General features: G+C 38.9%; 2 protein-coding genes across 4 annotated transcripts; one reads left to right on the plus strand and one right to left on the minus strand.

Annotated features, from left to right (window-relative positions):
* Positions 1-2,975: 2,975 nt before the first annotated feature.
* commd5 (COMM domain containing 5) lies at positions 2,976-13,456 on the minus strand. Of its 3 annotated transcripts, none has more exons than XM_042340556.1 (8): positions 13,380-13,456; positions 12,038-12,164; positions 11,367-11,527; positions 10,091-10,119; positions 8,040-8,090; positions 7,125-7,220; positions 6,375-6,450; positions 2,976-4,077 (listed from the first exon to the last, which is right to left on the minus strand). In XM_042340556.1, exons 2-8 carry the CDS (start codon positions 12,144-12,146, stop codon positions 3,976-3,978), a joined length of 624 nt encoding a protein of 207 aa, XP_042196490.1. In that variant the 5' UTR covers positions 12,147-12,164; positions 13,380-13,456; the 3' UTR covers positions 2,976-3,975.
* A 120-nt stretch (positions 13,457-13,576) lies between these two features.
* fam199x (family with sequence similarity 199, X-linked) lies at positions 13,577-22,667 on the plus strand. The gene is made up of 7 exons (XM_007892954.2): positions 13,577-13,710; positions 15,860-16,059; positions 16,680-16,908; positions 17,665-17,817; positions 19,056-19,217; positions 19,543-19,800; positions 20,238-22,667. The coding sequence occupies exons 2-7, from the start codon at positions 15,893-15,895 to the stop codon at positions 20,406-20,408; spliced, it is 1,140 nt and encodes a 379-aa protein (XP_007891145.1). The 5' UTR covers positions 13,577-13,710; positions 15,860-15,892; the 3' UTR covers positions 20,409-22,667.
* Positions 22,668-23,927: the final 1,260 nt, after the last annotated feature.

A 23,927-nucleotide genomic window follows, 5' to 3' on the forward strand; every position in this document is an offset into this window, starting at 1 on the left:
CCCTCCCCTCCCCCACACTCCACACCCCCCCCCCACCCCACCCCACACCCCTTACAGACACCGTTAACCTCCCCCCACCCCTAAAAAAAAGTGTTATATAAAACATCACATGACGTTTCTGCCTTAGATCCCATTGGCCTGACTCAGACTGTTACAAAACCAGCAACTTCTGAAACATTATATTGTTTGGAGGTTTTTTTTGGGGGGGGGTGGGTGGGGGTGGGGGGTTTTGGGGGAGGGGTTGAATTATTGGGGGTTTATGTAGTCCTGTTTCTGTGATTGCAACTGACTGCGTTTTTCAGCAATTGCACACGTTGAGAGAGGGAGTGAGAGAGAGAGAGAGAAAGGAGGGAGAGGAGAAGGGGGGGAGAGTAGGGGTTGTGTGGGTGGGTGGGTGGGGGTGGGGGGGTTTGCAGGACAGATCACAAGCTGAAATGTACAGTGCAACCTTTTTGATTTCTTTTTAATTTCTTGCGTCGTCTGCCCGAAGTCGTCGGATTGGAATGCAACTCAGAGCCAAGTGAAATCGGCAACAAATGACTCGCGTTATTAACACAACAATAACTTGCATTTATATGACCGATACAATTGTTGATATCGCCTTTCGTTGCATAAAACCATTATTTTTTCGGGGGACGGGGGGGAATTGCTACGTTTCCAGTCATTTTTGAGTTTGATGTGAACACTGAAGCACTCAAACGCTGAGATATGTTTACAACTCATATTTCGTGACTTTGACCTACACACTCTTTTAAGCATTTTATGTTCTTTTTGGTTTTCGTACAAAAAAAAGGACATGTAACTGTTACAGCACCTCCTCTGTAATAAATATCCTTTTTTTGTTTTTGCAGGTCACCTGAATGAAAACCAAAAAGACTTAAAAGTTTAGACTTTTGGGTGGGCTGCGCATAGCTACCACGATCAGTGACATAAGATGTCTTTATTTTTCTGGGCCATTTGCGCGAGGTTGGACTAATGCATTCTAATGTATACACGTCTTGTGTAATGCATTGCTCCGTGCTACTTTACATAAAATATTTTATAATTCTGCTCGAACTTCCTGTGGACAACCTGAATGTTATTTCCTCCCCCCCCCCCGCAGAATTGAACACGAGTTTAATTCTCTTCAAATAATTGCTGTATCCATCTGACCTGTCAAATAATCTCCAGAACAGACTTTGTTCTGAATGTCCTGTGTTCAAGCTGTGTCATTCTATGTAATTCCTCAAGCAGGAAAGAATAAGTAGACAACAGTTTTTCCCCCACTCTAAATGAAACTGTTACATCATCTTCTGACCACTGCTTTAAATAAACATGAAAAAGACAGCTTCACACAAACTAAATATCTGTAAAAGCAATCTATTGTTTTAATCGTGGAGAGTCAAAACCCTCACCTTAAGATTTAACTTAGGGAATTAGTTATATAACAAATGGTTACCTAACTGAAAATAAGTTACATAAACTTTTAACATTACAAGTCACGTACATTTTAAAGTGTTTGTAAGCCATGTGTATTCAATTAGGTTTACGCCCCTAAACTATTGAACACACTTCCTCAATCCCTCCGCCTTGCCCCCCCCACCACCCTCTCCTTTTTGAACTCCTGCCTGAAAACCTTCCTTTTCGACCTTGCTTACGGTCACCTCCCCCCCTCCCCCGGCTTGGACTCAGGCTCCGCCACTGTTAAGCGCTCTGAGATGCTACCCTGTGTTGAGGGCGCTATATAAGGGCAAGTTGTTGTTGTAGGTTTATCATGGCTGAAAAGATGTTCGCATCATCTGCAGTTGATCAAGGATAGGCAGCTTTTCCAAGGAGAAAGCAGTTGCTGCCATTACAAGTCTGTCTGTTCCGGTGGACCTTAAAAAAACTCCTTACACTATTTGAAAAGAGGACTTTCTCCAAGTATCTTGGCCAACAATCCTACACATTACAGCATTTACTTCATGGCTGTTTGTGTTACCTTTCTGGTTTGCCACAAAAATATTCGACTGCCCTCGGCATTAGTTTCCTGTCAAGGACTTATAATATTGCAAGTCTTCTTTAAACTTTGAGACATGAGGTAATTAATTAGACCAATTAACCTGGAGGATTTTCGACCAGGACACCAGGATAAATTCCTTTTGTGTTTTCAAATAGTTTCATGGGCTTTCGCGTTTCGCCCACAAAATAGTCAATTCACTTTACAGTATATTCTGTGAAGCGCTTTGAGGTGTCTCGGAGATGTGATCAGGCACTATATCAAATGCAGATTATTATTATTAAACATTTGGGAAATGGGTCCTCAGTTTTAACCTTAATTTTGAAAAAAAAGCACCTCCAGCTATGAAGCAGTTTCGATGCTGCATTGGAGTATCAGCCTATGCTATGACCAGTGTATGGTAAGAACCCACAGCCTTCTGACCGAGGCGAGTGCTAGCAACTGAGCAAAGCGGGCAGATACCTTGTCCAGAACAGTATTAATAGAGGAGGCAATAAAGGTGCAGTGAAAGTGAGATGAAGGCTGGAGGCAAGAGCAAGATCCTTTTACACCGTTTTTCTCTGTAACCTGTATAAGAGTGCAAGAATTGTTTCAAGAAGCTGCCCAGCTATGATGTAGTTTTCCAGTCTTGCAGAGGCTTGTGCTTGCCAACGAGCTGATGTTTTTGAGGAGGAAAGATGTGTTTCAAACAATGAGGGTCAAGTTGTCAAAGTCTAGGAATGAAGTACAGGTATGAACATGTAGTGAAGTTACAATTGAATTCCTTTTGATAGCTGACCACGCCTAAAAGACTCACTACTAAGCTCATTCAAAGAATATATGCAAAGAATGGCCATTTCAACCAATTGTACCAATAGACTAAAGTAAGTTAGTAGAAGACATTTTTTTCCAGCCAGTGGCAACAGATGAGTTTTAAGTGGGCCTTAGACCAGACATTACTTACAGATTTCGGATGAGTAAGGGAAACGGAAGAGAAAACAAAAATAGTCACGATAGATTTCCTTGATAAATTATTCCCGTTTTATTGCATATAAAGTGGAAAGAACAATTTGAATCCTTTACTGTGCATCATATTATGAGTAGAATAGCTTCAAAAAACAAAAATGAACAGTGGAATAAAATAAGCTCCAAGGTGACATGTTTGGCAAGGAATGTTAGAATCGACCCCACCCTCTATGGCAGTCCCTGTGGTCTGGTTACTGAGCCAGGTAAGGTCCACAGAACCCCAGGGCACTGCTAGTGATAACACAGCCTAGTTGGCTCACGTCGGCAGTCCTGACACTGTTCCACTCATTTCCCGTTAACGCTGCAAGCCAAAGCCCTAACAGGTAGTGTGGTCCTAACTGGACAAGCAGCAGGAAAGCTTGCCAGACAACACTATCAATGGCAGCTATGCAGTTTTAGCTGGTTAGACTGCAACAGCATTGCACACCCCAAGCCTTATTTTTTGCCAACCTGTGACTAATACTTTCTGGAATTAGGTAAGCAGTATGAGTCTCTCCAGGGAGAGTGCACATTTCCCATCCCAATAAATATCTTTGGAATTTCCCTGTACAGATGGGATGCATGGAACTTTCAGTTGGATTTGGAGACACTTAAGCAAGGTGATGGTTTCCGCAATGTGTCAGGCATTCGGTTGAGTAAATAAAAATGTGCAAGCATTTCAAGCCAACAACCAGAAAGTGTAGGGCATGGCTAACATGTAGAAATGGCAAAATGACCCAACTTGTGCCACAGAGACTCTGAAAGTACATCAATAGATGTACCTTGATCTTCTGTGCAAAAATATTTTTAATCTAATAATTTTAGAAATAAATATGAATGTTGAAACCACAATTGGTCCTCGGAACATGTATGCCTCAAAATGATTAAAGTTTATATGTTTTGCAGCTTTAACAAATATATACAGTATATTTTAATGGCTACAAGTGAGTTCCTGATTAAAGATATTAATCACGACTTTAAAGGTTTATTAGAAAAAACTTTGTGAAAAAAAATTAATCTTGAATTTTCAGAATGCTTCTTTTTTCCAAATCATTCATTTCTTTAAGGATAAGTGCAACATTATATCTCAATTCCTGGAACTTCACCACTGGTACCTGAAAATAAAGCACAAAAAACTAGTGAACTGAACATATAAGCGAACACAAGAAACTCACTAATTTTGCTTCAAAGCCTTCTGTGTACATTGAGATTAGCTCATTGCAAGTGTAACAAGACCCCATTAATTCAAAAAATTAACAGAATATGAGAAATAAGTAAAAGGAGAATGAGCAAACTAGGTAAGAAGTTTATTTCAGTTGCTTAATGTTCAGTCATTTCGCCCATAAAACAGTTAATTCACTTTACAGTATATTCTATGAAGTGCTTTGAGACATCTCAAAAATGTAATAAGGAGCTATATTAAATGCAATAATTATTAATTAGCTACTTCTGATGTTTGAGAAGCTTTATTGCTGTAATATTTAACATTGGTTGGTATTAAGTCCTGGTATTAAATTCTTTGCTTCAGTTATTGAGTAGTTCAGATATTTTTTCCTGGAGGAATGCATGTTTGCTCTGTATTGGCAATTTCCAACATTTAATTTGTATGTGAAACATGCTTAGTTTTGCAGAGTTGCTTAAAAAACCCCTCCAATGAACAGAAGTGGAATAGGTCTTTGTAGGCTTCACTAATCACTGTCTATTAAATAATCTTTCCCATTTCTACTTTATACATTTAAATCAGCTTTCAATCCAATTAGCTAATTTACCATTAATTGCATAAACCCTAATCTTCATTATAAGGCTCAAATGGTAACACGAGGGCAACAATTCCCTCAAGTGGCATTGCTCCAAGTAGATATTAGCTTCCTTCCAACTGCATCTGGCCATTGAATGAACAATACACAGTAATTCAATTAATTTTTTTCCACATTGATTATTGAAAGAGTATAGCACAGTTACATAAAGGAAACATATATATGTAGCAGTGCTTTGCAATGCACAAACAAACACCATAAGTGCTTGAGCCAATATCATCTGAGCTGTCACGAGAAGCATTAATGCTCTGATACAAAGATAGATGTACAACTGTGAGGGAGATGCATACAAGGCTACATGAGGGAGAGGGGAATAGAGGGGTATGTCTGGGAGAGGGGATAGTGAGGGGCAGTGACTCGTGGAGTATAAATACTGGCACTGACTATTTGAATTGAATGGTCGTTTCTGTGCTGTATCAGTCTATGTAACCAGAATATAAGTGTTTGACAAAACACTAGAGAACAAATACCAGATGACAGATTGCCCTACAACTAAAACATGATTGATATTATGTCATGTGACAATTACACAATTCCATGGAATTTTACAGGAACTGATATTACTTATATAATTTTTACTGAGAACCCTAAGGAATGGGCCGAAGTCCATAGTGCAATGCACTGTATAGGATTAAAAAACAGGTAGCAGGATAACAAGAACTGCTTAGGAAACACCAAGATTGGGGATTAAATGACTGTAAATTACATGAGGATTTAGTTTAGGAACCAATTTCATACAATGCTTGTTTAAAAAAAATCACAATCTCTGCAAATACAAACACTGAGTGACTGGAAATAAAACAGTTTCAGAACAATGCTTTTTTCCTGCAGTATGGCCAACAATGCACTATCTATCTTCTCTCCATTCAATCCCCTTAATTTGGGTTTATTTATTTAAAAACAACAACAAAATTACAAGTCTTTCATTTTGTATTTCTGCAATACTCTTTATCCTTGTTCTTTATTAATCTTATGCTGCTGCTGTCCTGACTCTCTTGGCACCACCTCGCTTTTGTTTGTCCCTTAATAAATACATCACAGCATTCAACAGATTAAACAAATGTGTCAATTTTATCACCAGGCATTGGGCTTGCTTTCAAAATATAGCACCAATTTTTTTCATCACTCTTTCATCTCATTTTTCTTTCCTCTCCTTTCTTCCACTTCAATTTCTTTTATCCTTTGTACCCCCAAAACATTGTTCTTCAATCCTGGAGATATTCCATAGTATAAGTCAGCAAGATTGAACTCAATCAAATGCATATGGGATCTAACAGACCAATTGTAAAATGACATCAGCCATGCTAAACCCTACATGATAGAAATACGTAATCTGTTTCCAGTAATGAGCTCCAAGACTTCTCTTGGGCATCTTGCCCAAGGCATCCAGTATGAGCAGCACTGCCAAGGTCAGTAACAGAAATTACCCATCACACTTCCTGAATAGTTGCAGATGTGGCTTGAACACAAGCAACAACCGTCCTGGGCCCACCCAAAGATCCCAAAGCACAAGACCGGAAACAATGAAAAGGCACATGCTGTTGCTGTCATTCACATGACTTAAGATTAATCCACAACGCGCTGCAAATACTTACTTCAAAACGATGAACATTGCCATCAGATAGCTTTAATTGCATCAGTATAGAAGGCTGTAGTGCACGAGCCAAAGAGCTGCAAACAGAAAATTTGTGTCAATGCAAAAGGAGAAAATCTAATTTGTTAAGCACTTCCTCCGATTAGGATCACTGCGCAAGAAACAAATATCAATACCAAGTTGGCTGAGTGTTGCCCCATATAAAGGTTAGATCATAAGTTTGGATAAGTTCTATTTACCATCCTAGGTTGTCAATTACACCAATTGCTATTTGTGCTATGGCTTTTAATAATACCATGAATATTATAATTCACGACTGTGGCCAACAGGGTTTTGAGTTATCCAGATGAATCACAGATGGCAGTTATTTTTAAAGACAACTTTGCACCATGCAGGATACCAGAGAGAATAGAGGCAGACTTTGATCATGTACATAATCATAATACCCTTGCATTACATTTCTAAAGGGCACCACCTTCATAGTAAATATTTGGCAAACTTTTGTTTGTTTAAATATATACCATTATGTATGTACATTGTCCTACCGCTTGCAAGGGACAGAAATGTCACATCTCCTACGTTCTATTTCCCAACTGCATTTTCTGTTCCAAACACTTCCATGGAGAATATTTAAGACTTGTACTATCTTTTGCTGGTTGATCCTATACTACAGCAATCAAACAGCAGATGCCAATGCACATTCACATTCACTAAAATAAACAGAAAAATGATTCATATGGATAAAGTTTACCTTGAAGAAATAGCTACATCAACTCGCCACCTAAAGTCTTCAATACCAGGCAATCGAGTTCCTTGCTGTAAAGCTGCAGCCTCCAGTACTGAACGTCTTAAAAAATACAAAAAGGATAATATTACGAAGTGTTTGAAATGATTAAACTACTACATTTTAAGCGACTATTTTGGCAACCAAAATCCGTCAAGTCTTAATAAAAAACTGTGATGACGAGGAGAAAGATTAAGGGCCTTATCATGTCTTTGAGACATCCCAAAGCACTTCACAGAATATACTGTAAAGTGAATCGACTATATTTTGTGGGCGAAATGTAGCAGCCAATTGTGCACAGCAGTGTCCCACAAACAGTCGTGGATTGAGTGACCAATTTTACATTTTTTTTAATATTTAAGAGTAGGGAGTATTCATGTCCTAAAATGTCAAAAAGGATGAAAAAACAGAACTAAAAACAGAGAATATTTATACATATTCTTAGAAATTTTTATGCAAATATTGATAGCATACTCTTCTTGTACGTTGCTGTTTTAAAAATATATTATTTGATAAAACAGCAATTCCATTTAAATCTAATTCTTATATCTCTATATCACTATATATCAATATATCGTGGAGTCCTGTAGCTTAGCGGTTACAGCACTCGCCTCACAAGCGAGAGGACCTGGGTTCGATTTCCAAGCAGGGCAAAATATTACGCAAGTTTCCCAACTCCACCCGCCTCTGTTTATCTAGTAGTAAGTAGATAACCGGTTGTTAATCGATTGGTGGATCGCTTTTCCGGGAGTAATAATCCCTTCAAAAAAAATTAGAAAAATATTAACTGGCTTAAAATTCAAAATCCATTCTCTGGGAAATAATTATTGTTGTAACCCATATTAATATCAGCATTTGGGCAATTCATAATTATTAACTAACCTGTTACCAAAAACAACACTGGCAAAGTCAGAAATAAATTCTTCTGGAATCCTGAAATATAAGAACACACTTAGCATCAGGTAAATTCTGATCATAAACATGTTAATGTCTACTAAGAATGAGGCTGAAAGTATTCAAATTGCTAATAATTTTTCAATTCTGCGTGACAGAATATGCAAGTATACCTGCTGATCTTTATGTATACTAAGTGAATATGGGCTGAATTGCTCCATATACTGTCTATACCACATTTTTATTTTTAATGAAAAACAGAAAATCTTAGCATGTGCAAATAAATGCCCAACACTTTATAATCCTTGGTTGCTATACCACTCTTCCTATGATTACACATTTGCGAAATGAAATCAAATCAGTTTTGAGATAGACTATTCCTATGATTGCTGTTACTTGAAACTTTTGTCAGGTATCTATTTACAACGTGTTTTTTCTCTCAAGTGTAGTCTTCTGCTTTAACTGAGGTGACTGAAGTTCATTTCAACTATCTATTGATTGGATTAATAGAGCTCTTTGTTTTGAAAAAAATATTGCAATGACACACAAATACATTTTGTAAACTATTAGCTAATTCTCAGTCGATACTGTTTTATCATAGGGAGCTATGATCAGTGTGCTTCGTAAGAATAATAATAATAAACCTTGCATTTAATATAGTGCCTTATCACATTGTGATACGTCTCAAAGTGCTTCACAGGATATTCTGTGCTGGTAATAAACATTCTTTTATGTCCTGTCAATGTAATATTTTAAAATAACAACTCTCAAACTATTGTTCTGTCTGGCACAATTGACTAAATGGGAAATCATATTTTCTCTCTGAAAGGATGATTTAAAAAGATGTTTTTCATTTCTCACATTACAGGTACCTTCAAATAAATTACTGTTTATTTGTGTCCCACAGTATACAAATATGAGTAATGCTTTCCAAGAATATAGCATATAGAATATACCCATAGTTAAAATAGGTCATTTATTTTTAGTGTCAATATTTATATCCTTATTTATAAGAAATTACTTCTAACTAGCCTTACTCTCGGTAACACAAATACAAATGACAGCTGACCACAAAAGGACAAACAACATCACATAAATATTTGATGGTGATTAACAACAACTGGCTAAAATTGGTGCTCTACAATTTATAGATTTTACTTGAAATCCTTCAAGTTGTCTTGTAATTATTTGAATTTCAGGTGGTTCTGCAACATATTCAATTTAGTTTCTTAAATTTGCTGCACTGTATGCAGAATATAGCCTGAGTTCTCGCACAGTCAACATTTTTGTTGGTTAAAATAAAACAGTACCAAATCAAACTAAACTGAATCTGCAAAACAATAATGAATCCTAGCAAACAAATCACATATATATTAAAGGATTTTAAGTGGAATAGTTATTATTCCACATTTGTAGAGAGCCAGATGGAGATGATAAACACTGCATTCATCTTTTGCAAACAGAAGAATAAAAGTAGAACTTTCTGAATATCTGTTGCTTAATATTTAATGCTTTGCAAACTTCAGCTTTTGAGTTTTTTTTAAAAAGTCTTTTAAAACCGTGACACCAATCCCTGGGGACTGATCTAAAAATAATAAATACTACAGCTCCTCTGCCATCTAGTTGCAATTAAAGGCATTGCAAATAAAGGCACAAAGGAATAACATTTCATTGTCCCAAAAAGGAAAAGGAGCACCATAAATTGCTACAAGCTGAATACAGCTCATGTCCTACGTTACTCATGGGTTCAAAGACACATACATAAATGTTCTGGTTATCCTCCTCAGATTTTCCACTGAAATGAGCACAAAGGAAGCACCGGATAATGTAAAAATAATGTATATTTTGACCACATTATGTTTTGCAGATTTTACCTTTCTTAATTCTTTCAACTTGGGAACATTACACCACAGTAGTACAAAATACTTCAGTCACATTTTTGAGGACCTACACCTTCAGAGGAGCCAGTAATGAAACTGCTTATCTTCCTAATCAGATAGATCAAAACAGTAATAGTTTGAGAAAGCAGCTGTACATACCGAAGATCCCTTAGGTCTTCTTTAAAAACCTGAGGAAATAAAATTCCAATCAGCTAGTGTTAAAATATACACTTCTGGTTGTTATAAATTAAGATATTTATATAAAAATGGAATACATATACATTGGTTTGTAAACCCAATTGAGTAAAAGCTAGAGCGATTCTATAATTGGTTTTACACTTTTTTAACATACTATATAGATATATATATATATATACACACACACACATCAAGGCGAAGCATAGTAGAAACAGAACTTTTTTTTATACCTCTGTCACCTAGTGTCAGCATCAAGTTCTCCCCAATTTGGTATAACATGCACATATGATAACTAAAACCTCCTCTTCTCTGTCCTAACAATGTGCCTAGCAGCAATTTCTTTACACAGTAAAAAGCATCAATAAGCTGCTCCAATTGGCAAACCAAAGCTACTTTTATGTAAAATATGATTGTTCCTGCCACAGTATACGTGTGTGTGCATGTGAACTATGTGTTTTTGTCTCTCAATAAAACGTTTTAATAATGTACAGCTCCATATCAACCATGGATTGTCTATTACAACCTTTCCTGGTTGGGAATACATCATTACCATGAACATAAAACGATGTATTGTATGTCCTTTGAGATCAATCCTGTAAATACAGTTGTGCAACATGGGTGTTGTTGCAAAACAATAATGAGTGCACAATTAAGATAGACAAATATTCTCATGAATGCATCTTCCTTGATCTGAATTTACATTAACTACTTATAAGCCCAACTTAAAAAAAACACTAATATTTTTCGTCGATTCCTCTGAAAAGGTTTAAATTAATGATTTATACTGCATTTCTTCAATATTGTTACTTACTTTGTATCATGCCTTAAAGAAACCAGATACAATTTTTAAAAAAAAACTCCAAAGTATCAAATAAAGTTTCAGCTGCCTGCACGAGTTTGCATTTCACCATCTACCTCCTTCCTCCTTCACTTTCAAAGCCCTTCACGGCCTTGCTCCCCACTACATCTCCGACCTCCTAACCCCCTACCAACCTGTCCCCTCAGCGGGCTTCAGTCTGTTTCATGTCCCCCGCCTCGCCCACCCCACCATCAGCCACTCTGCCCCCACCCCCAGCTCGGGTCCAAAACACTGATTGTCCAGCGCCTTGGGACGTCCTCCTGACGTGAAAGCCGCTATACCAATGTAATTTTGTTGTTGTTGTTCTTACACTATTACATGGAATAGCTGTACACTATTGCATTTCACCATCTAGCTCTTTCCTACACTATTACTCACCTCCTGTTTAAGGGATGACTGTGGTAACCGTAGAGCTTCTCTAAGTAATGTGTACATGCCTGATAGGATATAACTTAGCTGTTCCTCAGACAGGCTCATGTTTTCAGTGATGTGCTTGACGGATTCCTTGCAGTCTTTTCCTTCTAGTGCATTCACAACAGCTGAGGGACACAATCATGCTTATTACTACAACAACAAATATGATCTCTTTGAATGTTTGGATCGTATGTGAGACAGTACTTCACTCAATTTTAAAAATATCATCTTCATCTTCCAATATTAAAACAGATCTGAAAGCGCAGTCTTTATAATTACACAATCGCATATTACTTGTTTCACCAAAATAAGGGGAAAATACAAGGTAATCCTGAACAATGACAACAGACTGCATTCAACGGATTTCAAAACCCTCTTAAGTATCCACTCAACTTGATAATTGGAAAGTCAAAATACTCATACTTTTTAACAAATTACAATGACACAGTATATTTATGAATTTTAGGTGGGAGGGAGAAATTGCTTGTTTGCAAAGTCCTGTATGAAGTGCCAAACCCTTAAACGTTCCAGCGTTTTCCCTGTTCACAAGATACATGTGAAGTTTGAACAAACGAGAATGAAAACGAAATCGTCAAGCTAGTGTTACGTCAACCTTCACTTGATTTAAAACTTACCTTTAAGAATTCTTCTGAACGTTTCTTTATCTAAATCTTTCAATTGTTTCACCATAGTGTCAACCTCTAGGGGTATTCGCCCTCCCAGGAAACAACTTCTGTGGGACATTCTGATACCCCTAAAAATCTGAATCAAGAGAAGGGATTATCAGAATCTTCTTGGTACAAAAAACATTAAGGATAAGGCTTTTGACAACCTCCTGATGTAGTTCTGATCTAACAGCAAGCCTTGCTGCAATTTCTACCCAATCAACGATTATTCTGACGAAAAGTCATCGACCTGAAACGTTCACTTACTTTCCTCTCTCTATAGATGCTGCCTGACCTGCTGAGCGTTCAGCAGCGACTTCTGTTTTTATAATACTTGTTCCGTTTACGAGCTCCCCTCAAAGAACGGCCAGAGACTGAGGGGCGGCGAAGATGAAGAGGTGGCTGAAGCCTCTTCAAAACAAAGCCCAGGTAGATTGCCGGCCCTCAGACAACTCCACCTCTAGTATCCCACCTTCACACCCCCCCCACCACCATCCCGCCCCCATCATCACATACATCCTACATCCTCCAGCCCGGGGGCTCCCATATGGTCCAGCAGTTAGGACGCCTGTTTTTTACCCAGGCAGCCCGGGATCGACTCCCGGTACGGGACATCCAACGCCCCGTGACATCTTTCCGACGTGAAGGGCGCGATACAAATGTCAGTTGTTGTTGTTGTTGACCTCCGCCACCGAGCGTCACATCCGGTGCCCGTCTCCCCACGCAGACCCTCAGTCACCTCCCCCCCCCCCCCGCCCCACTCCCCCAAATCAGTCCCCGGCTCCCCCGCGTCCCCCTCAGTCACCTCCCCCTCTCCCCGCCCCTCAGTCACCCCCCCCCCTCTCCCCGCCCCCTCACCTGTACCACCCACCTCAGTCGACGCACCCCGACCCCGCGGTCCTGCCGCTCCCGCCTCCCTGAGCCCGAGCCGCTCGCTCGCGCGCTCACCAGGTGCGTCACTTCCTGTTCAGAGCGCGCGCGGGGGTGGGTGGGTGGGGGGGGGCGGTCCTGACTGGACGGAGCGACGCCGTCAGTCAGGGCCGTGCGGCTTTTTTTTCCGCGAGTCACTGACTGGCGCGAGGTGGAGGAGGCGGGTCAGAATTAAAAAAAACAGTAGGTTCGGGCGGGCGCCTACATTTTTTATTTTTTTGTTGGGGCGGAGGGAAGATTGAAGAAAAAAAATATATTTTTTTTAATGTCATTTTTTTATGCGCATCAATTTGACGAACCTTTTGTTTTCTGTCGTGACCCAGTTTGAAAAAAAAGCGTTTTTTTAAAAAAAATAAGAGAGAAGAGAGAGAGAGACACCAACCTTTCAATCAGCGGGAGTGGAGGTCAGGCGACGCGTCTGACGTCGGGCTATTTTTCGGGCCACGTCGGGCTATTTTTCGGGCCACGTCGGGCTATTTTTCGAGCCACGTCGGGCTATTTTCGGGGGGGAGGGGCGGCCTTGGGCTACGAACGGTCTTGTTGATCTGCGTGGCAAAAACCGTTGGTCGCGCGCGGGGCGGTGTCGAGGGAGAGAGCGCGAGAGCCCACCCGCCCGCCTGGTGTCGCTGGCGCGCACGCGCGCGGGGCCTGGCTGGAAGTGACGCGCTGGCGGGCTCCGGCCTTGGGAAGCGGTGACGAGAGCCGGGGAGAAGGTGAGGAGAAGCCGCTGAGGGAGGGAGGGAGGAGAGTGGAGGAGGAGGAGGGCATTTTGTTTCCTTCTGTCTCCGTATTTAAAGGAGAGAAGCCGGTGTGGGTGAATGTGTGTGGGTGTCCGGCCGAGGCCGCTCTGCAGCCTCTGGGCTGTCCCTCAGTCCGCTCTTTGGTGCGGACATTTGTACAGTGGTCATTGCGGGCCCTCCCCCCACCCCCAGCAAAGACAGTTACTCCCCCTCCCCCCACACACACTCTGGGCTTCCACCCCCCCCCCCCCCACACACACACACACACACTAGGCTTCCATCTCCCCCACACACACACACCCCCACACACACTCTGGGCTCCCACCCAACCCCCCCCACCAAGCCTTGGCTCTTGCCAACCTGCGCCTCCATACTCTCCGGAATTGGGTAAAACCGGGATATTTCCCTCCGGGCGGAGGCAGAGCGAGAGCGAGAGTGCGCGCGTTCCATCCCAACAATCTTCTCGCTGGGATTTCCATGTGCAGCTCGGATGCAATGGGAGAGGAAGGGAAGCCGAGCTGCTTCCTGTCGCGGGTTGGCACGTTTCAGTCGTACCAGTCCGTCACCATGGCTTTGTGCCTTGTGTTGGGCAGATGTGTTTTCACTTTTATGTGTATATATATGTATGTGTAAGTTGTGGTGTTTTGTATGTGTATCTCTGGAGGGGGGATTCCCAGCAAATTAATCAATTGTAATTGGGTTTAGCAGTTGCATTGATGGAGTATACCATGGGTATGCAATTGGTTCAGTGTACTGATGCCTTCTGCACGCTTACAAGGTCAGGGAGCGACTCCAGAGATCCCAAGTTTTCCTGAATGAGCCTTGCCAGCATTGGACAGTGCCAACCCGTATGTACTGAGTCCAAGGCCCAGGCAGAAAATGTAGTCGGTTTCTAAACTACTTGTACCCAAATTAGAGGTCATTAGCTGTCTGTTGCCCCTCGTGCTACAATGTTGGCACTGCAGTATAAAGAAGGCAAATTCCATCGTTCTGTAACCCCTATAAGTTTGAATCTCAGCCTGAAAATGTGCTGCTTGATGCTGGCTGTTGGGTATAAACTCGTTTTTATGTGGTGAGGATGGTAAGACAGAGCAGCTAATTAAAGCTCTGGTGAAATAGCACCTGATTGTGTATGTGGCATTGTATTTCAACACTGGGAGGCTGGAGAGTGGGGGAGTGAGCGAGTTTTTAAATTATGACAAGTTAATTTGCTGTATATCCAGTCTAGCATAAACTTTTAGCACACGATATTTGCTCATATTTTTATCAAGGCCTCAATCTCAATATATGCTTTGCTTTTTCCATTGAGCCACTAATTGCAAATATTTTTTTAAGTTGTTGGATTACAATTTTGTATTGTATTTCAAATATAAAAATATATTAGTAAGCAGACTCAGAAGTGCAATATAGTTCTAGATGCCCTAATACTTTCCTTACAACTTACAACCAGCATTACTTTATATTTCTTAGAACGACTGTAGCTGACTTATATTACAAATAAGGACTAAACATGATTTTAACCTGTAGAACCATGTAGCTGCAGCTACAGTAACGTGAAGTGTTGTTGTAAAATCTAATTAAAAATTATAGATCACAGATACTTTATGATCCATACATTCATTGGTTTAATTAATACTGCAGTGAGATTTTACTCCTCCCTGCCCTGACTACCCAACCACCTTGGTTCAACTCTGAGGTGTGACGTGTACCTTTGCCCTCCCGCCAGTTAGATATCTTTGTTAGCATTTAGGTCATATTGCTCACAGGCAATATGCTAAAAGTAAAACGAAATTGTTGCTGTTCTTTATCTTTACTGCTATTGTGTTCTTGATATGGGAGGTATAGAAATTGTGGGGAACAAATGGATTTTTAAAAGTAATATTGTTTTACGCAATACCCAGAACAGGTAGAGTGCTAAAATTGTAAATTTCAGCTGTAAAACTTTTTTAAGTATATTGATCATGGTGCTAATTCAAAAAATTGTGCAGGGTTACCAAGGTTCAGTTGGAAAGTGAAGAATGTTTTTGGAGCTATTATTTATAGTGTTTCTTCAAAACTGCTTAGCAACAGGAGAAATATTTGTACAATGCTTGTATAAAACTTTTTTTTTAATCTTTTGCAGGTTTGCTTCTCCTACAGCACTTTTCACACAAATATGTCAGGTGATCTGTATGGAAAATTCCTGGCCCCAGATGAACCATTCCCCTTCTTACCACAAAGAGGACACACAAGTGACGTTGCCACTCTTGATGTCAGTGACTTTGGCTGCCAGTTATCTTCCTGCCACAGAACTGATCCTCTGCGCCGATTCCATACCAACAGGTGGATAGCGTGAATCGAGTGTGAAATATCACCTGGGGCCTCTGAATGGGAAGGGGGGATTCTGGTCTGAGCCTGAGAATTGGTCTGATTATTCATCTTGTTCCACAGTGATTGCACGTACTGTCAACATGGTAGCTAGTACGAGTCGCTATAGCAACACTTTGATATTCACTTAAACTATGACCCCCTGTGTTGTAATTCTCTTCCACAGGAAAAAACTGCAGGTGCAGACATTTAAAATCCATGCAGAGAAACTTGTCTTAAGTTACCATTGTGGTAAACTTCAGTTTTTCCAGAATGCAGAGGAACGTTACATTGAATTTTAGTACCAGTTGGACGTCCCACAATGGTCTTTTCTGTGCCTACTCATTATTATGTAAAATGAGTTTTAAAAGTAAACTAGTTTTTCTATCTTGCTGTTTCACAAAATTATTCCTGTTACCTGCAGGATGAATCTTGAGGCATAAGGAACACATCTTTCCCTTTCATCCATGTTGCCATCTTTGCAATGTTGACAATAATTGGCTTTTGTGTCACTTGAAAGGGAAGGGAAAATCAGCAAGAAAGTACTTGTGGGGATGTCCAGTAAAGATAGCAAAACTATTTGTTTCCTTGCACAGGTGGAATTTGACTTCCTGCGGAACAAGTGTGGCAAGTTCTGAATGCAGCGAAGAACTATTTTCATCAGTTTCCTGTGGAGACCAGGAGGATTCCTATTCTCTTCTCGATGATCAGGAATTCACTCAAAATGCATCCTTTGACCTGTTTCCAGAGGGCAGTGTTTGTAGTGATGTGTCTTCATCAATTAGTACCTACTGGGATTGGTCAGACAGTGAATTTGAGTGGCAGGTGAGTTCAAGGAACTATTTTTTACCTACAATATAGGCTGCTTTCATCTACAATCATCAGATAAGGGTTGCATGTCTGAAACTGACTTACAATGTGGTATGTAATGTGGGGGGAACTTCTAAGACATAAGTGAATTATTTGCAGCAATCTTATGCTGTCCCTGAATTTCTTTATTACCTGAGGTTTTGTTTGTTAATTTTGTTTTTCTACTCTGTTGTGTCCATGATTGAATGAAGATAAATGCCTCGTTTTTAACAGTCAGGGAAATATTATTCCAATCCCAATTTTACTTCCCAGCATACTTTTGACCCATGTAATTATTATAAAACAGGGTGATTTCTAGAACTCCATATTAGCTATGTTTCTCAAATTTATCAGGATTTGAATGCCAACGTTCTGTAATGAATAATATGAATAATAACATTATTGAGCATGTTATTGGTTAGGTAGAACTGCTGCACAAGGTTTTTCACAGTTGAACACAACCCCTTTGTTATTTGAGAGGTTGATAATCCAGTTTTAGTCCCTTGTATAAACTGTCTGATATGCAGTGTTTGATTACAGTTCCATTGCTCATTGAATCAAGTTGAGGCAATTTGTTTTCCCAGATCAAGGATACGAAATGTAATGCAGCTCTTTATCACAATATGGGGTCCTGACTGCACAATTTGTGTTGATGAGCACAAAATGTCTTCATATGTTAAGACAATTACTGTGGATGCTTTTTTTTAAACTCCCGCTCTCTTTGTTTTAAAGCTGCCTGGCAGTGATATTGCAAGTGGAAGTGATGTCTTGTCTGACTTGGTACCCAGCATTCTGAGTTCCCCTTGCCCTGTTCTAAAGAGAAGAAGTAAACAGCATCGAAGTTTGGATGAGCTTCCATGGAGTGCGATGACAAATGATGAGCAGGTCATTGACCTTTTATTCAAGGAATTTGTGTGTCAGTGATGAAGCTTGCGTATCTTAATATGGAGTCTCACATGCATATTTAAATTGTTTTAAAGAAACCTATTCTAGCACTGTAGAAACTGTTTAACATTTTCCCAGGTAAACCTTGGCTCAGCTAGAATGACATACGAATTTATTTTTTTATGAATAAACACAATAAGGAATTTGTTCCAAGACATTGTGATCATCATCAGACATGGCTGTGATTACATTCCTCCCCCAGATTAAGGTAGTGATAGTAAGACATTTAGACAAATTAGACTAGCTTGTGTACTAAAATGATTCATTAAGATAGATTTTCCTACAATTGTTATCAGAAATATTAACATTGCTCACAAAATAGTAGTGTAGCTTCTGTTCAACACTAGATGGTGCTAAGGATTTTTATATTAAAACGCCATATACGAGTGCTACTGCTGATTTTTATTTTAAAATTCATTCATTGCAATTTTGCAATGGACACTTGACTTAAAATATTAATACCAGGTTAAATCTTTACCTTAATATATTTTTATTGCAACTAAGGATATAAGGTATTCATAGTGTTGTTTACTCTTATTTTATTTGCAGCTTCACAATAATAAAACAAATCTGTGAAAAGAATTGATCTGTCTCAGCTGTACGCTCCTTAAAGGCACGATACATACTTGAATCATATTGGGGCTGAGTAGTTCTATATGAGATTGGGCACTGTCAACCCAGAATCAAACTCTCTGGGACGCTACTCCACGTGAAGGGTGCTATATAAATGCAAGTTGTTGTTGTATCTATGAATATAGATCCAAATCAAAGTCTGTCGAAAGTTCAGCAAAAAGTTCTGCTCTGACTAAAGTTGACTGCTAAAGGAGATGGAAAAACACACTTGTTCAGTTAATATTACTTTTCCAAAATTTGGGGTAAAGACATTATTGAGGCAGAATAGTGGAAGTTCTACTCTACATCTGGCCATGCTATGCTTCACCTGGAAGCCCTTGATACTGATTCAAGGTGATAGAAGTAGAAAATGTTTCACTGACACTGATCCTGACATTTGTCATTTTGATGAATGTAAAAATATCCACCAAAGTAGTTTGGTTACCGCAAACCATATAGTACTTTCAAATATATTTGTTTGTTCTCTCTTTATTTATATGTACTGTATTTCCTTAACAGAGACTAATTGTGAATATTTACCAGAATATCACTTTGATTTGTTTCAGGTTGAATATATTGAGTACCTGAGTCGTAAAGTCAGTACAGAAATGGGACTGCGAGAACAGCTGGACATTATTAAAATTATTGATCCAAGTGCTCAGATTTCACCGACTGACAGTGAATTTATCATTGAATTGAATTGTCTGACAGATGAAAAGTTAAAGCAGGTAAATCTCAAAGCCTGAACTGGTTGACTACATGTATTAACGTCTCAGACAGAGGAGTCTTTATAAAGGTATATAAGATTTTAAATGGGATTTTTAAAATGTTGGATGTAGCTTTTTTCACTCTTGAATTTCCGTTCATATTTTAGCATTTGGGAAATCCTAGAACAAAACTGAAAAAAAATCTTAATTGTAAACTCTGAAAGTTACTTTCTTATTCAAAATTTGCTGCTAAAGATGCTGCATATTTCATAGTTTTCACTGAGAATACAAGGGTGGGGGAAAAACATTGACGAATTGATCCAATTGGTATGTTGCATCCCTTCAGGTAAGAAATTACATTAAAGAACATGGTGCCCGGCAACGATCCGTGCGTGAAAACTGGAGGAAAAATAGTTACACTGGTTGCAGTGCCAGCGCTGTGAGCGGTGCCAGCAGCAGCAGTGCCAGTATGATCAGCTCAGCCAGCAGTAGTGGATCCAGTGGTTGCAATTCTGCATCTGCTGCTTCAAGTGCCAACATGAGCCGGGCACACAGCGATAGTAACTTGTCTACAAATGCCGCTGAAAGAATAAGAGACTCCAAGGTACATTTTCACTCCGTTCACTTCATGACTATTTTGTGCGCAAATTGGCTGCCGAGTCCACCAACAATTGTCTGCAAAATACACAGTCACTGCACTCTATTGTAAATTCCTCAAAGCATTTTGATGGGTTCATAAGAACCCTTTGTCAGATACGAGGATTATTGATTTACTTGATACCTCGCTTTTGTTTGTACTTGGCCAGAATTCTAAAATTAATGCGTTAGCTTGAAAGCTCGTTTTAGAGACTGTCAGAGAAATTGATGTCTGTGTTGTTCCTTTACTCCTAACTGCATTTTACCCACCCCCATCCCGATCAATTTAATTGAAGTGCTCTGGGACGCAACCCCGTGCGAAAGACGTTATATAAACGCAAATGCAAACTGTTGTTGAAGTTTATCACTGTACACTATCTAAAGTAACTGTGGCTTATTTGATAGAAACGATCTAAACAGCGCAAATTACAACAGAAGGCAATGAGGAAGCGGCAGTTGAAAGAACAGAGACAAGCCCGAAAAGAGCGACTAAGCGGTTTATTCCTGAATGAAGAAGTGCTCTCAGTAAAGGTGGCAGAAGAAGATAATGAAGGAGATGTGGACATTTTAATGTAACCAATTCTCAAAAGCACTGTACATTGAATTTAAAAAAAGAATGTTCTGAATTATAACACTAGTTAGCTTGAAAACTGGAGATGCAAACTGGGGCAAAACGAAATGGGGACTATTTTTGTTTACGTTGCGACTGTATATATTTTCTGGCATTTGGCAATTCTGTTGAATCTGCCTGAAAATGGATTTATTTAGAAAGTATTAAAATGTTAAGCTGTATAGTATCTCAAAAGACTTGATGGCAGCAACAGTAATTTGCAACATATATTCCTGTAACATTAATGTACAGTACACTATTTTAGTGAAAGCATTTATTATGTATCACTGTGGTATTTGAAATACTACGTGTGTAATGCATTTAAGGATAGTTTTGTTTTGATCTGCCTCCTGCATCACCGATCAATTACAAACCCTTTTGGAACATTGGTAGATAGGCAACATTTAACAATGGGCAAACTTAGTGCAGAAGTATGTTGTGCTTAGCTTGGGTCATTCTCAATTTTATATAGAAATGTTGAATTTTGTTCTGGACAACATTTGTCAAAAAATAATGCGATTGAATCCTATTGTATGCAAAAGTGCAGGATAAACAAATTACTTATTGTACTAATTTTTCCCCAAACTGACTGAGGCAATCTAGAACAATACTGTGCAGCTACAATGTATAGGTACCAAAACTGAATAGAAAGATGATACAAATATCCTCACAGGCAATACTATATTTACTTAGTCATTTTTAATTTTATTACAGCAGATAGGCATTTTGCATGCAATGCTGTACACAGAACTATAAACTGGATAGTATGTGTTCCTGTGTGTCTTCCTGTGCAAAGGAAAAGATACAACAGAATTAAATTTCAGTTTACAAGTTATGTTGGGTGAGGGCACCGGTATCACAATATTCTAAGAGGCAAAGATTGTCTTGATCCTGCTTTAGCTCAATGTGATGACAGTATTGTGAAATTCATTGTCGCCTTGAGTCGCTGTTTATAATCTCTTTGATTTAAACTAAATAACATTGGCAAGCATATGAAATGCCTTGTTTGAAAATTTAAAAATTATGTCTGATTTTTGATCTATGGAATTGTATGCATAGTAATACCATGCTTCAAGACATGGTAGCCTTGAGAATTGGTGGATCTAATTAACATTCACCTTGTCATGGTTTGTGTGGCTGAGTTAAGTCTGTTTGAGGCATAAAACTGTCCCAACTCCCAAGTTTCCTTCAAATAATTCTGAGAATAAAATCAATAAACTAGGTTTGTGTGTGTGTGCCTGAGAACTGATGGAAACTGCAGTAGCTGATGTGCAAGCATGTGAGAAATTAATGTGTGAGTATGTGAAACTGCAGGTAATGGATGTAAATGCGCCTAATTTGGGCTAAGTAATATTTTGCCGGGTGATTTTTATGGACCTGCTAGTTTAAAGGAGTGTTGCATGTGTTTTGTCTTCTCCTCAGCACAAAATTAAAGGTGTGGGTTGTTTACATGAAACTTCATTAATAGAAATGGTGAATATTCTAATTTATGAATGAATGTGTTTAAAAAGCTAAACCAATGCTGCTTGAATGCAGAACCACTATTATGAAATGGGTGTTTCATTAGGTAACACTGAAAAGTATAAAATTGCAGTACGAAAGATTGATGTGAATTCTATGATTCTATTTGTCTTTGACGATTGTACATAAATCTTTGATTCTGACATATTGATGTATTTATGAATGCTTCTGTGGCACTATGGAGTATACATAAACATGACTGAAGATCGTGACAATACTTGATTTTTCCAGTAATATTTCAAGATGAAGCAGTAATAATTTCTCTAGCTGCAAAGTGTAGTCATTTTGATAATGAGATTATTGCTTATATGTTTATTATGAGTGTCCCTCATCAAAGTCACTGTGCTTAACAGCAAGGAGAATTTTTTTGCTTGGTCATTCCATTTTGCAGGTTATTACTGTATCCTCTTTAATTCACTCAGAATTGTACAGAAAATTTGTATTAACAAAGATGTCAAATAAAAAATGCAATTTTTCATTTAATTTTTGAATAGCAATCTTTTCAGAGCGCCACAGCTTACATGTTTTCTAACATAGTACATTTAACAATAAATTGTAGTTATATTGCACACATTGCACAGACAATTGTGTGACATTTCTAATAAAAATATCACAAATGTTTTGTATTTAGTTTCAGTTCTGCTGTGGCCCTTTAAATATTTGTACATTTCATTGAAGTAAAGATCAGTGTTTTAGTATGAAAAGAACTGCAGTCTTGAGCATTTGATTTTTTTTTAAAAAAGTGACTTCTGTCTACAAGAAGCTGAAATGAACAGAAATATGGTACACTTTGGTAACAATTATGAATTCTCAAGGTTGGAATGTAAGCAAAACTATTTTCCAATACATCAATGTTTCTGCATATTTTTTAACATATATATATATGTGTGTTATCTATTAGAACTAATGACTTGGAGTGTTAAATTTAGTTGCTGCTTTTGAAGTTTTATTAAAAATATACAGCATACCAGATGAGTGTATTTAATATGCTGCCAGACATGTGTGCGTTCAATGCAAGTTTAATTTTACACTTCTCAAACTGTGCTTACCGTTAGTTTTGAGTATCATCAAGCCGAATGGCTGGACAACGGTGATGGACTCCCCAGCAGTCGTAATAGCCCAATATTATGCACACATAAAGGCATATTGTCATTCTAACTTTAGCAATTTTCTGCATCCTCCCTGACAAACTAATAGAAACTACCCCAATTCCCGCAAGTAGCTCTAAACTGGAGAACATTGCTAACTGAAGGATTAGACCTGTTTTGGATGCCTGGGGCCCATTTTCCTTGAAGAGTAAGGGCTCAAACGATTAGTCTTTTTTTTAAAAAAACTGGATCAATTGAAACACCTGCAGGTGATTACTTAGCCATTAGCTACATTACCGTTTCCACCTGTGCTGAATATATTACTAACACACTTTTCCACACTGCAGCCAGATTCATCTCCTGCCCCAGAAATGCAGAGCAAGAGTTTTAAAAGCTGCTGCCCTTTTCAAAATTTGGGTCAGTCACTGCACAATGGAGACAGAAGTGCGAATGTTTCCTTTGCATCAATATGAAATGGTCTGTGTCGTACAAAGAATGCTCTTCGCATGCCAATGCACAATTCTGGGGATCAGCATGTGCCTTGTTAATCCCAAACCAGTTACCTCAGGCTACATAATTTGAAGGTTATTGGTCTCTGGTGAAACCAATATAAAGTACTTCTCATGGTGTGGCCACATGATGTAGTGGTGCCCTCTATGTTCTCTTTTGGTGACACTATCACTGGTAAGAGCCTTAACATTCAGAAGGGTTGGTGGATGGAACAGCAATACTGCCTAATGGCGAACAAAAGTGCTTTGAATAGTTTTAGACTAACTTGGGTTACGGTGAGTCAACAGAAGAAATGTAGCCAATGTCTGCATTGTATCAGGGTATGTCAGGTAGCCTCTGCTGTAATCCAGGTGAGTGAATGAGGAA

This window comes from Callorhinchus milii, unplaced genomic scaffold (genome assembly GCF_018977255.1).
Source record: "Callorhinchus milii isolate IMCB2004 unplaced genomic scaffold, IMCB_Cmil_1.0 Scaffold15, whole genome shotgun sequence".
In the NCBI taxonomy this organism is placed as follows: domain Eukaryota; kingdom Metazoa; phylum Chordata; class Chondrichthyes; order Chimaeriformes; family Callorhinchidae; genus Callorhinchus; species Callorhinchus milii.